General features: G+C 42.1%; 1 protein-coding gene across 3 annotated transcripts in view; it reads left to right on the top strand.

The window, feature by feature from the left end:
* The window catches only part of RAP1GDS1 (Rap1 GTPase-GDP dissociation stimulator 1), a 748,947-nt gene that overhangs the window by 556,977 nt on the left and 177,034 nt on the right, over positions 1-14,936 (top strand). For 2 of the 3 annotated variants that reach the window (XM_078676213.1, XM_078676215.1), the window contains 2 exons: positions 1,151-1,297; positions 11,756-11,884. In XM_078676213.1, the coding sequence (XP_078532339.1) occupies positions 1,151-1,297; positions 11,756-11,884 (276 nt within the window). The remainder of the gene's footprint in view (positions 1-1,150; positions 1,298-11,755; positions 11,885-14,936) is intronic. The other variant, XM_078676214.1, reaches the window with a different exon arrangement.

Genomic DNA, 14,936 nt, shown 5'->3' with positions numbered 1-14,936 from the left:
ATGCTGGTTCTGGCAGTGACGCAATGAAGTAGTAACCAGTTTTGCAAGTAACATCAAGTCTGATTGACCTAGTGTTGTTGTGACCCCTTAAGTAGGTCTAGGCTGACAGGACCTTTTCACCAGAGCATGCCGTTGCTCTCGACGGAAGGCGGTGAGGCAGCTAGCCATATTCCTACCCCTGCTCTGGTTCCTGTGTACACTCACCCCACCTAATTAACGCACTTAAAGGTTGTCAACATTAGAAACCTCATGAACTTCAACAATATGATAAATAATGTAATGCAAAGTGAAGATTTTAAGGAATGGACCTGTTAGCTTGTTGCCCAGCGAGCCTTTGTAAGTCTCTATGGATAACATTTTTTTCTGAAACCAGCACTGCATCTCTTTACTAATTTCTTCACTGCATTGATTGTTTACTTTAATAAGCTGAGGTAGAGCTTTGATGCAGTTTCCTCTTCTAGGTACCGTCGAGTAGCTTGGACCAGCAATTATTGGGCTCTATGGGTCTCTGGCACAGTTGTTATGCCTGGTAGTTACCAATGGGACCCCCAGTAATCCGTAACATGTAGAAGTAAAGAAATTCAAATGGCAAAATTGTCTTTCACCCAGACCTGCAGCATATTACAACTTGTTAAGTGTAGGAAACGGGCATGGGTGCAGTTGACCTCTTTCCAATCATTTGAATGTTTGACCTGTTCAGTGTACATAATAATCTGTATGAAGTGGCAGTCAGCACAAAAGCCCTTTAACTGCTGCCATGAAGCTCTTCCGCCTTTGTCGTTTAAGGAGACACTCTGGGTAGAATAACCTTCCAAATTTATTTAAATCTTCAACATTTGCAACTGCGATGCAAGATAAGGCAGCCTAATGTTCTGATTAGGTTCTTTAATACAATGGGGTCAGTCCTATCAATTCCATGGTGGTCAATGTTAACCCCAACCTTTGCCCATGCTTATAGGCCATCTTATTGGACTACCAACTTAAAGGCCAGGAATGTCTTTCACCAGCATTCCTAATTAGGAGCACAGTGCCACAAGTCCTGGTGATTTTACTGTTCCTCCCATGAGTTTGGAAACAAGTTACATTGATTGTTGTTGTAGGGGGGTTTATTTGTTGGATATTTTGTTTACCTTAACTCTTTTTTTTCCAGATGAGGGCAGGATTGCAGTTGAACAAGCGGGTGGTGCACAGATTGTAGTTGATCTCTTGAGGTCACGGTGCACAATAACAGATCCAGCCAATCAGAAGCTCATGACTGTCTTTTGTGGCATGCTGATGAACTATAGCAATGACAATGGTAAACAAGACTGAACACTTGCTTTATATTTTACGCAAGAAAATCTACTTTCTTGAAGTCTAAATTATTTGAGCTTGATGATTTTAAAATAAAGTGTCAATCAAACAAAATAACTAATCAAAGTTGATCACGTAAAATTACCTTAACTATAAATGATTAATCCCAAATATTTGACAATTAAATTGGCTTCCAAACTTATTACGTAGTGGTAGCCATCCATTGCACTAGTAGGCTACCGTATTAATATCTGCATGCCTACATGTTTCTTAAACGCCTAATTAAACCTTTCCTTTGATTGGCTGTTAAATAAATCAACAATGCTGACGTTACAGAGTAAGATAATAAAGTTCTGTATTCTGATACTGTTCTAAAATTCGTTCTTTCTCTTAATCATACTTATGGCCACCTCTTGTGTAATGTCTTGCTGACATTTTATACACATTTTGCAAGTCTTCTTTTTGGAGATCTATCCGTCCTTTCAGCTCTGCTATGCACTATCACTATCTCTCTGTTTCTAACACTCAAGTCTTTTAGTAGGATATCACATTAATTGGGTCAGCCTTTATTAGTAAAGAGTTTTTGCATTGTGTACCAAGTTTTATTTTTAGAAGCATTTTGTTAAAATATAATAATAATAGAACCGGATATAACTTCCTGTGAACACCAATCCTAAGGCTGAAATGTGCAATTGTCTTCTGGAAGCAACATATTTATTGGTACATTCTTTTTTTTTTTTCTTTCTAATTCTCATTACTCTGAGAATAGTATTGGCGGTTTTTCTCTTAATCAGTGAGGATAGCTTTATGTTCATGAAAGTTCAAGGGTACCATAATAGGTATGGACAACCTAAGCCAAAGCAGAGCCTTCTACTGTGAGAGCAGTAAATTCTAACTTTTTGTCCTTGCTGATTGGATGCTTGAAACGCTTGTCTGGATACATGCAAGATAAGGTTAGTTTCAGTAGAGTTGAACATATTTTCTTTGTTAGGAATGAAGGGACTCGCATTCATCCATAAAGCAACCAATGTGTGGTCTGTAAGTGAGATTCACTGAGCTTATTGCAGCACATTTTTCCATGTTACCCAAAGTATATGCTTTTTTGGGTAATCGGGAAGAAGCTTGTTTGCATGATCTTTTGAAACTAGACCTACTAAATATCTGAAAGCATTGGCCAGGTCTTGGAACTGGCAGAGTTCAGGATCACAAAGGTCATGGACAAAAGACTTGGTGATGGTGTAGTAAAGTATGGTATGCTGGCCTTCCTGTCAGTAGAAGAAGTAGGGAAGTGCCCAGGAAACATATTGAAAATTGAGAAAAATTAAAACAGTAGAAGAAGTCTCCTTATAACACTCCCTTGGTCACTATCGTCTTACTAATTCAAATCTGGCTTGCTGAGCCCTCATTTGCTGAGGCGTGACTCACGTTGGTAGAAACGCTTAACGAAGTCAGGAAACTGGCCGATCTTGGATCTAACAGTGCCATCGAACACTAGCAAAAGACTCAAATCGAGGGTGATGTGTGTGGCTGACTTTGAGTCTTTGTGAAACTCTAAGTTTGAGTTTCCCTTGGTGCCTTTTTTTGCCTGTGAGTGCTCGAAACATTTTCTTGACACATGCACTCCCTCATGCTACTCTTCCATCAATTGGCTGCCTAGTCAGACTAGGAGAAGCTCACAATTTGAAGCAAAATTTAAATGATCCAAGTGTAGTCAAAGAAGGAACCCTGGTAGGAATCAGTGGCTTGAGCATCTTTTACCTTTGTAACATTATGGGGGCACGGTCAGGCAGCTCCATCCCACCAAGCCAGAACCTGGAAAGGCTCTCTTTCAAACATAAATCCACAAGGTAAGCTTAAACAATTTTACATGTAGCCAAAATAACCACAGACTCAGGGATTGGATTGGCCTGGTGTATATTACCTAGCAATGCAGGCGATTTGATCCTTTTGTGGCGCAGTACATTGGTGGCTAATTTTAATACGTTCAGCATAGTTAATTATTTTTATGTTAAAAAATAATTAGCTGAGCGCCATGGAAGATGATGATTGAAAACCAGGGCCCCACTAAAATCGACATCATTGGTGACCATCAGTGCAGGACCAGCCCACCGACCATGAGGGTTGGGAACCAGCAGGCTCTCACCAGTACTGATATTCCTGATTATCTATTCTCCAGATATGAGGCCATAGATAACAGAGACGTAATCCAAAAACTACTTGGGACCGACAGGTGATCCAGCTGGCAACCGACTCCGCTGGTCACCACAAACAAGTTATTTAGTTACTTGTCACCCATCTACTACCACTGAAAGTACAATCTAGGGACTAGTAAGGAGGCTGTCTGGAGGCATACCAAGGCTGCCTCACTAGAATGACTAGGTTACAGTTGTGGGTAAAAAGAAATACTGGTTACCATGCAACAGCATTCTCTGTGGGGAAGTCAATGCGTTGAAGTAAGAAGGCAGAATACTGATATCATAGGAGCACGTCCCACATTTCCACTCCATTCTCCCCTCATCCACTTAGAATTTCCGTGAGCTTTCTGCCTGTGACTGGGGTGGGGGACATTCCATACTAGTATGGTTTTAACATTGTCAATAAAGGCAAGAGAAGCCTCAAGACATGAAAAATCTTCTGTACATTGGAGAAAAAAGAAGCATTGCGGTGCATCGACTAGAGATTCCAGATGTGAACTAATGAGGCTACTCAGTTCAATATTAGGATCTGTGACAGAGGTGACATTCACTCCTTTGTGGCTAAAAAAAATCCCAGCGACATTGGCATTGGGAGATGAACTCTAAATCAGTTAACTATATTTTGATCTAGATTTCCCAATTAACACAGAGAACACTGCAGGTGCCATTATGTCCGTATCTGCCACAAGCTATAGTCTCGCCTTGACAACCTTGTCATCATTTACTATTTTTCTTCTTGCTTAAGTTCGCTTTCCTTCTTGCTTAAGTTCGCTTTCCTTCACCTCCATGAGTAGCTCCAGTATTGAAAATTAGCAGTGTGATCTGCTAGCGTTTGTAGTAGCTCCACCAGTTCAGTGTTCCCAAAGTGTAGCGCCGTCCTATTTAGTCATGTGTATGTGATTTGATTTCACGTTCATCTGTTGCAGCTCCAGTGCTGTAGAGTATTTTGAGAATTTATGTCATTCATCGAATGAGTGTGCATGGATATTATGCAGTATGTGGCGAGTTATTTTCAATGATATCCAGAAACTGTTGGACTGGCATGCACTAACTATATTAGCTGAAGAGTGGCAGGGTTTGCACACCCAGTACTCTGAGGTTGAGTTACACCTTAACAAATGCAGTTGGTATCATGTTTTTTGTACCTTTATGTTCCCATTTCTTGCTCTCTGTACTTTGGTGAATTTCTCTGGGCTGTTTTCCATATTTCTGTTCCTTACTCTAGAACTCTTATTAGTTTCTTTTCTACAGTGCCACCATGAGAAGAAGTTGATTTGAGCTGATGCCGGTCTTTCTAATGCATATGTTTTCTTGTTTGCTGCCTGTTTGTTGTTTCTGCTTTTTGAGCTCCTCCAGGGTGGGCTTGATTGTTGTCGGTTAGCCTAAATGGGGAAGTACTTACTTCGACAAAATAGTGCTGCGAAGAATGGCACAGTATTTAGATTGAGGTAAAAGCGCTTCTGTGGCAGGGATAAGGGAGAGCTACAGACAGATCTCTTAATAGCGTCATCCTCTCAAGGAATTATCACTTTAAAAATGATATCAATGCTTGCTCCACTACCACATTGATGAGGCCCATAAATGGCAAAATACTTGTGTGATTGTTGAAAATAATTGAGGTCAAAAGATGATATTACTCAAACTTTTTTGGGGGGGAAATCTCTGAAAGGTAAAGAGTAAATCCTTTTGCAAAACAGAACGCTTTAATTAAAAATTAAAGAAAAGGCTTCACAGTTTATCAGAAGACATCGATTTTTACAATGTTAATTTAATGGATTAGTGAACTAGAATGCAAGTCGGGAGTTTAGCATCTCTCAGATTGAGGTATGTGTTGCATGCAAAGCTAATTTCTGGAAGTAGTGATGCTCTCTATATGGAGGGGAAGATTCCGGGGTTCATGTGTAGAGCAAACCTATAGCCAATAATAAAACTAGTTGCAAACTTTTACAAAGTGTATAGTGTTCTAAATGGTGTGTTATGTAACATTACCTCGTCCCCCTTTATATTGCCACTTTAAGGTCGTCAGCCTGTAGTTTGCATTACAATTAATATTACCTTGACACTACCACCTCGTTATGAATATTTGTCATGAAATAAATATTGAACCCTTACTCTGTCCGTACTGCAACTCATACAAATATCTATTTTGAAAACTGAATTTTAAATAAATTAACAAAATAGCCATTGCCAGTGGATAAAATCATTGTTAAATGAATGTAAATTGAATTAAATTAAGGAACTCAACCACACCTTAACCATTCTTAACTATTTATTGGTTGATATTAAATAAAATGTTAACTAACAATTCCGGATTGCTGGCTTAACCTCAATGCTAAAGTTGCCTAATCTGTACTACTTAATTGCATTAATGACACTATATTCAGTTGCATTTAAATGTAATTAAGACCAAGAACCCCTGTGCTCACCCCAACTTTAACCATTGGTAAATATTTAATTATATGAATTGAATTATTTTAAGTTCGTATTTTAAAAAATAAATCTGGAACCCTCCCCTAAAGCCAAGTCAGGCAATTGCCAAATCCAATTATTTCTCATTTAATTTAATTTCAACTACATTTAATTACATGTTTTTAAATAAGAATTCCCCTTAAACTCTGTAAAAATGCAGAATACAAAAGCAAACAATGTAATGGGGTTGCCTGTGAAATTTTGACAAACTAAAGTCTAGAAGCGGTAATGTAGGCAACTTAATGGTATGCTTTCCAAGAGAGAATTTAGACATTATGGCTCGGTACTCTTCGCTGGGGGGGGGGGGTCAGTTTTGGGGGGGGGGGGGGGCGGTCAGTTTTGGGGGCGGGCGGGCGGTCAGTTTTGGGGGCGGTATGGCCCTCCTCTTATCTGCGGCCGTCGCATCAATCGCCAACACCCCACCTTTTCATTTGCCCGCAGGGGGCGGCAAACTAATAGACCTCCAATGTCGGCTAAAGGCCAAGCTACACCACTGCACAAAGGTTTTTGAGGTGATGGTTCCTAAGTATTAGTTGTAGCCAAGAAAATAGGAAAGTTGTGTTTCCATCTCCTCCTTAAATTGGAGGTGATGGCGGGCAAGTCTTGTATGTAGGAGAATGACATGAAGTCCTGACACTATGCACTAAGCACACATATTTTAATTTAGGTAGTGTAAGTGATATCACCTGTTCCTTAGCGCCTCATGGCATCACAGGAAATTATGTTGCACAAACATTTTGTTCAGTGAGTGACCACTGTATGCCTTTTCCCAATGATATTTATTGAAAATGGTAGACTAGGGCTACTAAAAGAATGTCAAAAACCTAACTCTAAATGCTGATTGGATTGGAAACAGGTGTAGCTGGGTTGCGAACATCCGCTTTATAAATAATCCTCCGCAAATGAGGCCCTTCACCCAAAGCCTTTCGAAAAAGATTCTGCTTAACCTCATGACAATATCATAACTCTCCTCAAACCCACACCCTTTCCTTCCTTTGAGCTCGACAGCCCAATCAATAGCAATCCCAACCTTTGCTTGTAACATATACCAAAAACCTACCACGCCTTACTCTAGGATTATTTATACCACCAACAATCTCCCTCTCCTCCAATTTTGCCTCTTCTTCAAATTCCAGTTCAGTATCCTTAGCAGCCTCTAGAAACCCTCAGCCACATCACTCGTATTTTCTGTTTTCCATTGCTTTCACCAGGCTGGCTACCAGAACGTGCTTCCTCTTTAGGCTTAGGGCCACACAAGACCGTCCCAGCGGCATGATCTGTGAGCAACTGGCTCCTCGCCTCACACCCTGATTATTGGCCCCAGGTTATGTGCAGGGGTATAAGGGCCAACCATGCCCCCAAGCTGTTTGCCTCAACTTCCCTGGCTGCCATGATCCAAACCCATTTTCCGAGTGCACCTGCTGTCTCCTCTGCCTTCTGGTCCTCTGCAGTAGTGACCCCAGTTGGTCCAGCACCAACCATTTCCCGACCCATAGATTGCTGTGCATCACCTGATGGTGCTCCCCTGTGCCCTGTGTCAACCAGGTCCTTTTGAAAACCAACATGCAGGCCCCTTATAACTCAAGAATGGTGTAGCCTGTGTGATATGTACCCTTCCTCCATACTATACTCATGGCCTCCTGTCAGGGAATTTTCCTGGTCATCTGATATCTCTGACCACCGCCTCAGTTAACAAATGCTTCGACCTTCCTCTTCTATGTCGCACATGCACCTCACAATGTCAGTTGTCAAGTATGTCTCCTGACTTGCTTCACCTCTGCCTCCGACTCCTGTAAGAGGAGTCTTTGCATTCACCACTTCAGCCCGCCCCATCTTTCTTTTCCACAGAAATGATGCCAATGGAGGTGGGACCGGTCATCTGTGTAGGCGCCTCCTGCCGGCTGAGCACCGTAATTGTACCCGCAGTGCAGTCTCCACGCCCACTTATGTGTCATATGCTGATGTCCTGACCTCCTGTAGTCTTGTCAGAGGCCTCACCTCATATGCGCCAAACTTGCAATCACTCAGGCATGCTACAATTGAGCAAAGCACTCTTGCTTCATTGTGGCTAGCCACTTGGCGGGGATGCTATTTATGCATCTCTTGCCCCATGCCCATATGCTTTGATTCACCTAAATGCCAGAGGTAACGGAAGTGACATCACACACTCTTTGACCTTAATGACATCACAGGAAGTGATATCATATGATCTTTGACGCTAAATGTCTCTGGGAAGTTGTCACATCATGCCCTTAACTCTAAAGACATTGTAATATTTGACATCACTGAAGTTCTGTAATAGCTACATATTTAGTATAACAAAACACAGACAAATGCCCACTTTAGCAACAACCTAAATTAGGGTGGTGACATGATCTTTGAACGTGGTAAGATGTAATACTTAATCTGAATTGTAGTTTTGTTTTTCACATACATTTGCCAAAAAACAAAGATTACGAAAGGGTATTCATTCATATTCAAGCACTTTCAAAGTGTGCCAAGCCAATAAAACCTGATGCTCTTGCTGAGTTCCCCCATTATTTTCAGAATGTGCTATGCATGCTCTCATAGGTCAAAAATCACCTCCATTGTGCCAAGGCCAGCATTTGTTAATGGGTGCTCCCCCCATATGCAATGTGTGCCCCCTTAAGCCAAATATTATCAACAATATCCCAGTGTCAGAATATAGCAATTAATGCCATCATATACCTTAGGTTACCCTTATGTCAAATTACCTCTATCACTCTGGCCAGACGTTTTTCATGGCTGAACCCCCTCCAGTATGCCATGATTATCCTCCCTTATGACCGGAAGTATCTCCAATGAACTAATGCCGCATTTTGCCACGAGTGCCCCCTTTGCCAACAATGTTCAAGTATGCCAGTGTTTTTTCCATGGGTGCCCATTATTCCAAGAGTTTCCTCGATCATTCCAGTGCCAGTATTTTTTACAGGTGCCTGTCATGCTAACAGTTGCCTCCAGTACCCCAACGGTAGAATGTTTCCATGGGTGTCTCTATAAGACAAGAATTACCCTTAGTATTTTAGGGCCAATAGCAGACTAGCAAGCATAACATCACATTCTCACTCACACTCAATTACATTCACTCACTCCCACGCCATCATTCATTGTCATTTGCACTCATTTATTCTCAGTCACTATCTGGCATTCAATTAAACTCCCTCTCCCTCTGACTCAATCATACTCTTACTCACTTGTACTAACTTCGTCATTCTCACATACTCTCACTCACTCATTCTTCTTCATTCACACTGTCATTCAATCATACTTTCCCACTTGTGGACTCATTATTGTCACTTATCATGACTCTGATTCTCACGGACACTCTCACTTCTTCTCACTCACAACCTGTCTCTGACTCTCCCTCACTTTCACTCACACTCTCATATTTGCAGATAAAGACACACATTCTAGTCCACAAGCACTCACACTGCATATATTTTTAAAAAACATATTAATTACAATATCTTCCACTGAACGTCTCATTCAAGCTCCTTGTGCTCCATTTTTTTGTTACACTAATAGTAAATAATAAACTATTATTAACTATTAGTTTAATAAAATATTGACAGAAAACGAAGGTGGAGCACGACTTCTTTTAAGGGTGAGCTGCTTCTCTCTTCTTGCCACTGATTTTGCTACCTCTGAAGCTAGTGATCGGAAAAGCAGTGGCAGGAGTCACAGCTGCGACCCCTAAATGATGTCCATGCCCACATGACTCTTCCTAACATCCGATTTTTCTGCCTCAAATGAGGTGAGGACACATGCCAAAATAGCTGCAGCTACCCCTTCAGCTGACCACCTGGTGGGCTTCCCCTGACTAGGCAACCAGGCCTGTTCTAGTACCCTAGTTACTAAAAGATCCTTCCACCTGGCATGCCTCAAAAGTAGCAGAGCCTCCTTCACTGCATTTTTCTTGCTATTAATCCTCCCAATTGTCTTACTAGATCCAAACCCCTTACTAATCTAACAAACCCCACACCTACACGTAAACCTCACACCACACCTACCTGGAAAGAGGACCCCTGGAAGCATACATTATTATAAATCTGTATCTAAGCCAGTGACTGCTCCTCCTCAATGGCGGAGGAGCCACACCCCACTGCTTGGCTCAGAGCCAGCAAATGAAAAAGAAAACGATGTTGTAGCATTGTTTCATTTTTCATTGCCAGCTATGAGCCAGTGCTGTAGGAAGGGGTGGGCCAAGGCATGGGAGGGAGAAGAGGTGTGCTATGTGTGTTTTGGTCGGCCATCTCAGGCTAACCAAAACACACATGCGCACTTAAGATTGTCCAGCCCGGCTGCATTGAGCAGCCAGGCTGGAGAAACCACTCCGACTCCCTGAGCGGAGCGTTTTTTCAGCCTGCTGAGGCCAATCCCTGCACTGCTCTCCTAGGCGAGCAGCGTGGGTATTGGATGAGAGTCTGCCACAGAGGCTGCCAGGAAGAGAAGAGTCAGGGCGATGCGGGAGGCGAGATGCAGTCGGTTTCAGGTAAGTTCTTTTTTTTGTATTAAAATTTTATTACTACCCCTCCCCTGTGCGAGGACCCCTCCTGTGTTCCCTCCACCGCCTAACCACCCTTTGTTTGTTGCGGCAGTCACTGATCTAAGCCCTGCCACCCAAGACTCCTCCACTAGTCAGTTACAAAGTGGCTCTTCAACCACACCACCCGCGTTGAGAGCTTGGGGAATGGAAGCCAAAAATGCTGGCTGTTTCATAACCTCATCCTTTTAATGGGACGTAGTTTCAAAATGTATTGATGGCTTTTTAAATATTTCTGCAATAAACCAGGTTTCCATTACTGCTATATGTTTATTTTGAATTTGAGTGATGTCCTGTTTTTGGTTTGTTTGATTCCTTTTATTTGGTAGTGGTGCCTCTTGGTCGCTTTTGAATCTTCGTGTTTAGCTGTAAATCCTAATTAGTTGCTCTGCAGTGTACATATGCCCTTACTTTCTATGAAAAGAACCTCTTGTTTCTTTGTTTTTCAATCTTCACTTTTTAATTTGATCATATTTTAGAATTAGTATTGCACACCTTGATACGTCATTCCTACTAGGAATCGTAGAAATTCTTATGTGAACTTTCCACTTAATTCACAATATAGCGTTTAGAAAAATATTGTTTTAAATTTCTTTTTCATCAGTTGAAATATGATCTTTTTATGTTTTGCTCTGTTTTCATTCCTTTTGAAATATGATGTGTTGTATGAAAGTTGTGTTTTTTATGAGATTGGAAGATGTGTATGTTCTTTGCTCCATTCTTATGTCAGTGGAATCCTTGCTTGCCGTTTCCCTTGTAGCATACTATTTGTATTCCTAATCCCAACCGGTAGTGAACCATCTTTCATTTTGTAATCTTTAAAACAAATGTACATTTCTGAAAGTTTAACACATTTCTTTTTTATGGAAATCACACTTAATGGTGGCCTGTATATACCTATCTCCAGTCCCTGAATGCTTCACTTCACTAACCTTTTTTTGTTTCTGCTCTTCCTACTGCTTTTATCTTCCGAGACTTTCTGGATTCTTTTCCCACAAGTTTCAGAGTTTTGAATTCCATAGTTGGTTAATAGCTTGTTCTCTTACAGTCGGGTTCATATTCATTTTTCTAATTTTTACCATTTTCAGTAACACGTGGTTGCGTATGAACATTTGATAGCTTTCTGTTTGTTTTCTGATATTTGAGATTGTTACTTTGTTTTCTGAGGAATTGCTCTTTGTTATTCCATTTAAAGAAGATTAACACGTTTTTTTTATCTTCGTTTTTTATCTAGATATCCTACAAGCTCAGCTCATTAATATGGACGTAATCCCTACACTAGTGAAACTGCTGGGCATCCACTGCCAAAACACAGCACTAACAGAAATGTGCCTTGTTGCGTTCGGCAATTTAGCTGAACTTGGTAAGATTTTTTTGCATTAATCCATATAGGAACATTCTGTATCGGATGGAGCTGTTCCAGTAATTTAGTGTGGCAATCTTTGGTAAATGATTGTGTTTTAGATTAAGTCCAGATTCTGAGTTCCACTGATTGACTGGGAGGTAACGTTATCCTCTGTTAAATCTGCTACTGCACCTCACTGCTCTGATCAGAGTTTTCCATCAAGCAGTGAGGGCTAATGTACAGAACCGGAGTTACTACATTAAAATTCATAGCATTGTCCCCTGCTTCGATCTGTTTTCCCTTTGCCTATTTTCCTAATTGTTAGCCAGGTGAAATATTCAAAGGGGAAAAACTGCAGGTGCGCATAAAAAGGTTTACAGGATCAGGCGCAAACAGTTTTGCCTTCGATCCCAGTATTCCTCACAAAAGCTGTAAGAATTGGATTAATTTGGGGGGTGACTACCCACCACAAGGAATATTCACAACCCTTGTCAGGGTGAACCTCAAAGTCACTAAATTAACCTGAGCACAAACCCCTGGTGGCTCTGTCACAGAGCAGATAGAACTCCGCTTAGGGCAATCTGTAAAGTATGTTTGTGGCATGTGTAGCTTTAGATACACATTCTGCGCATACTTCTGCCTCCTAGTGTTGGGCATGGACGTGTGCAACTTGTATTTGTTCAAAGAAGTCTATTTGAGTAACGATGTGTGGTGACTCCATCTATGTAGACAAAGAGCATGGGCATCAGGTCCATAGTTAAATTGTTTTTCTCCACCGTCAGGTTCAGACACGTTTATGGGAGCTCCATTTTGAATCACGCATTCTCTCTAGGCCTTTGGCACAGTCCCACATCGATCCAAACAATGCCGCTGCTCGTCGGTCACCACCTTCGGGTGTTGCTTCGACTCGTCTTGCGGTCGAAGAAATCTCCATTTTGGGACTCTTCCCCTCATACCTCCCATTGCTTCGGCAGCCAAGATGGAAAGGACTCCTTTTTGGCTCTGCCCAACTTAATATGCAAAGTTCCCAAGGACGGATTTGCACGCCTTTATCCGGACCACTGAGAAGAATCCTGTGCTGCGTGTCTGGTGTTCCGCAACAAAGACACTTTGGAATTGAAGAGCACAATGTATTTTCTCAGCTTCAATGGTGTAGCGCAGAGGAGAGGACGACGCCCCAGACATTTTTACCATATAATCCCTAGGCTCTTGATCCTTGGGATGACTACCAGGTAGATCCACAAGCTTACACTGACCCAGATTTGTACCCGGCCAGTCCATCACCTTCTGACAATACAAACTCATACCATGAGTTACTACACAGGGCAGCAGCTTTTCATAAGGTTGAACTGGATGTTCAACCTGAGGTGGATGAGTTACTTCCAGAAACCCTCTCCTCTACTCAAAGCTACCTCCAATTCCTACCCATGTTGAAGGGCATTCTAAAACATGCTGGGGAAATCTTTTAGGGACCTGTGAAAGCCAGTCATCATGCCCCAGATTGATAAGTTTAAAGCTTCTCCCCATACCCCCCTACATCGCCAGTCACTTACCCCAGGCGTACTGGTGGTTCTCACACCCAGGAAGAGAGCTAACTCACAGGTTCAGAAGATGCCTGCCCATCCCCCAGACCGGGAGAGCAAGAAAATAGATTTGACTGGTAAGTGTGTTTCTGCACAATCTGCCAAAGAGTCGTGCATTGCTAATTTCCATTGGCTTGCTCCCTCGGTATGATTGAGCTCACTTGATTCAAATGTAAGATCTTGTACAACATCTCCCAGACCAGTACCGCAAAAGGGGCAGGAGTTGGTGGTGGAGGGAAAGTTAATCTTGTCACATGGTCAGATTAGGCCTGGTCAGAAATACTGGTATTGACATGCTCATGTTTAATTTGCCTTTTTGTTTACACATGATGACTTTTGACATACATTTGCATGCATTACAATGCAGGATAACATTCTCTGAATCAGCATTGCTTACGTTTTTACTTTGTGGTCACATTATCACGACACCTTGAACATTCAGTACAAGGGATAAAGTTCACTGCACAACCTGTCCTCAGTGTTATTGTCCGTAAGGTGACAACGCTCTTCAACTAGAATAAACAATTGCCGCTTGAGAGGGTGGTGTGACATAGCCACATGGGTGGTGCTCTTAGAAATACATAACCACTTCAGTGTTGAGACCGAGGAACACTCAGCTAACACAGGCAAGGTCACTACATGCCGGAATTCCATCTCAGCTGATTCCTGTTTACTGACACAATGTCATATTCAGCGGCGATATTGGACAAGGCGAGTGGCAGGAGAAAGACCGTAGCGCATTACGGAACACAAAGACTACAAATCCCATCGTCAGCCGAGGATAACTACAATTCCCGTGAGACGCTGCGCCGCGCATGCGCGAACAGCCGTGTTGTATATAGCTATGGCGCCGCCGAGGGAACACATCGGATATTGACGATACTGACTGAAGACGGGGAGACGCTGGAAGGTAAGGGACAAGCTGTCAGAAGTCTCCAAACTCTTCGCAGGGGCAGTACAGATGCTGGTCCCAATCGCCCACCCTCCAGTGTCACCGCTAATTTTAGCAGAGTCACCAGCAAGGGGGAAAAGGGGAAGTGGATAAAAGAAGAGACACCTTGTCAACTGCTGCCACCCTCTTAGGCTGCTGGATACTGAGGATTATGTTCTGCAGTCCATTCTTCAGGGGGTGCCTAATACACAGATTGAAGGAAACATAAGACAACAACCCACCTTTCCTATATCGACTCTATGAAGTAATTAAAGCTTGTCCTACCAGTAGTTCCTTAGGTATTTGCTTCTCTTCTATATTTATAAGATATTATCCTGCAGGTGCTCTCTATCTGTAGATAAGAAGACTTACGTTAATTATTGTTCTACAACCCTACTCATACTCTAATTCTAGTGTACCTATTTATCTGTACCCGAGAGTCTACTTGCAGATGCCTTAATTAGAATGCTTCACTGGTAATAGGTATCCAATGTGCCACTGAATGCAGTCTCGTGCCCAAAGGTTTCCTTCCGTAGCGCGCAAAAAGGTGCAAGGT

The sequence above is a fragment of the Lissotriton helveticus genome, chromosome 2_1 (genome assembly GCF_964261635.1).
Source record: "Lissotriton helveticus chromosome 2_1, aLisHel1.1, whole genome shotgun sequence".
NCBI lineage: Eukaryota > Metazoa > Chordata > Amphibia > Caudata > Salamandridae > Lissotriton > Lissotriton helveticus.
Note: the sequence above shows the minus strand (reverse complement) of the source record. Positions and strands in the feature narration are given on the sequence as shown.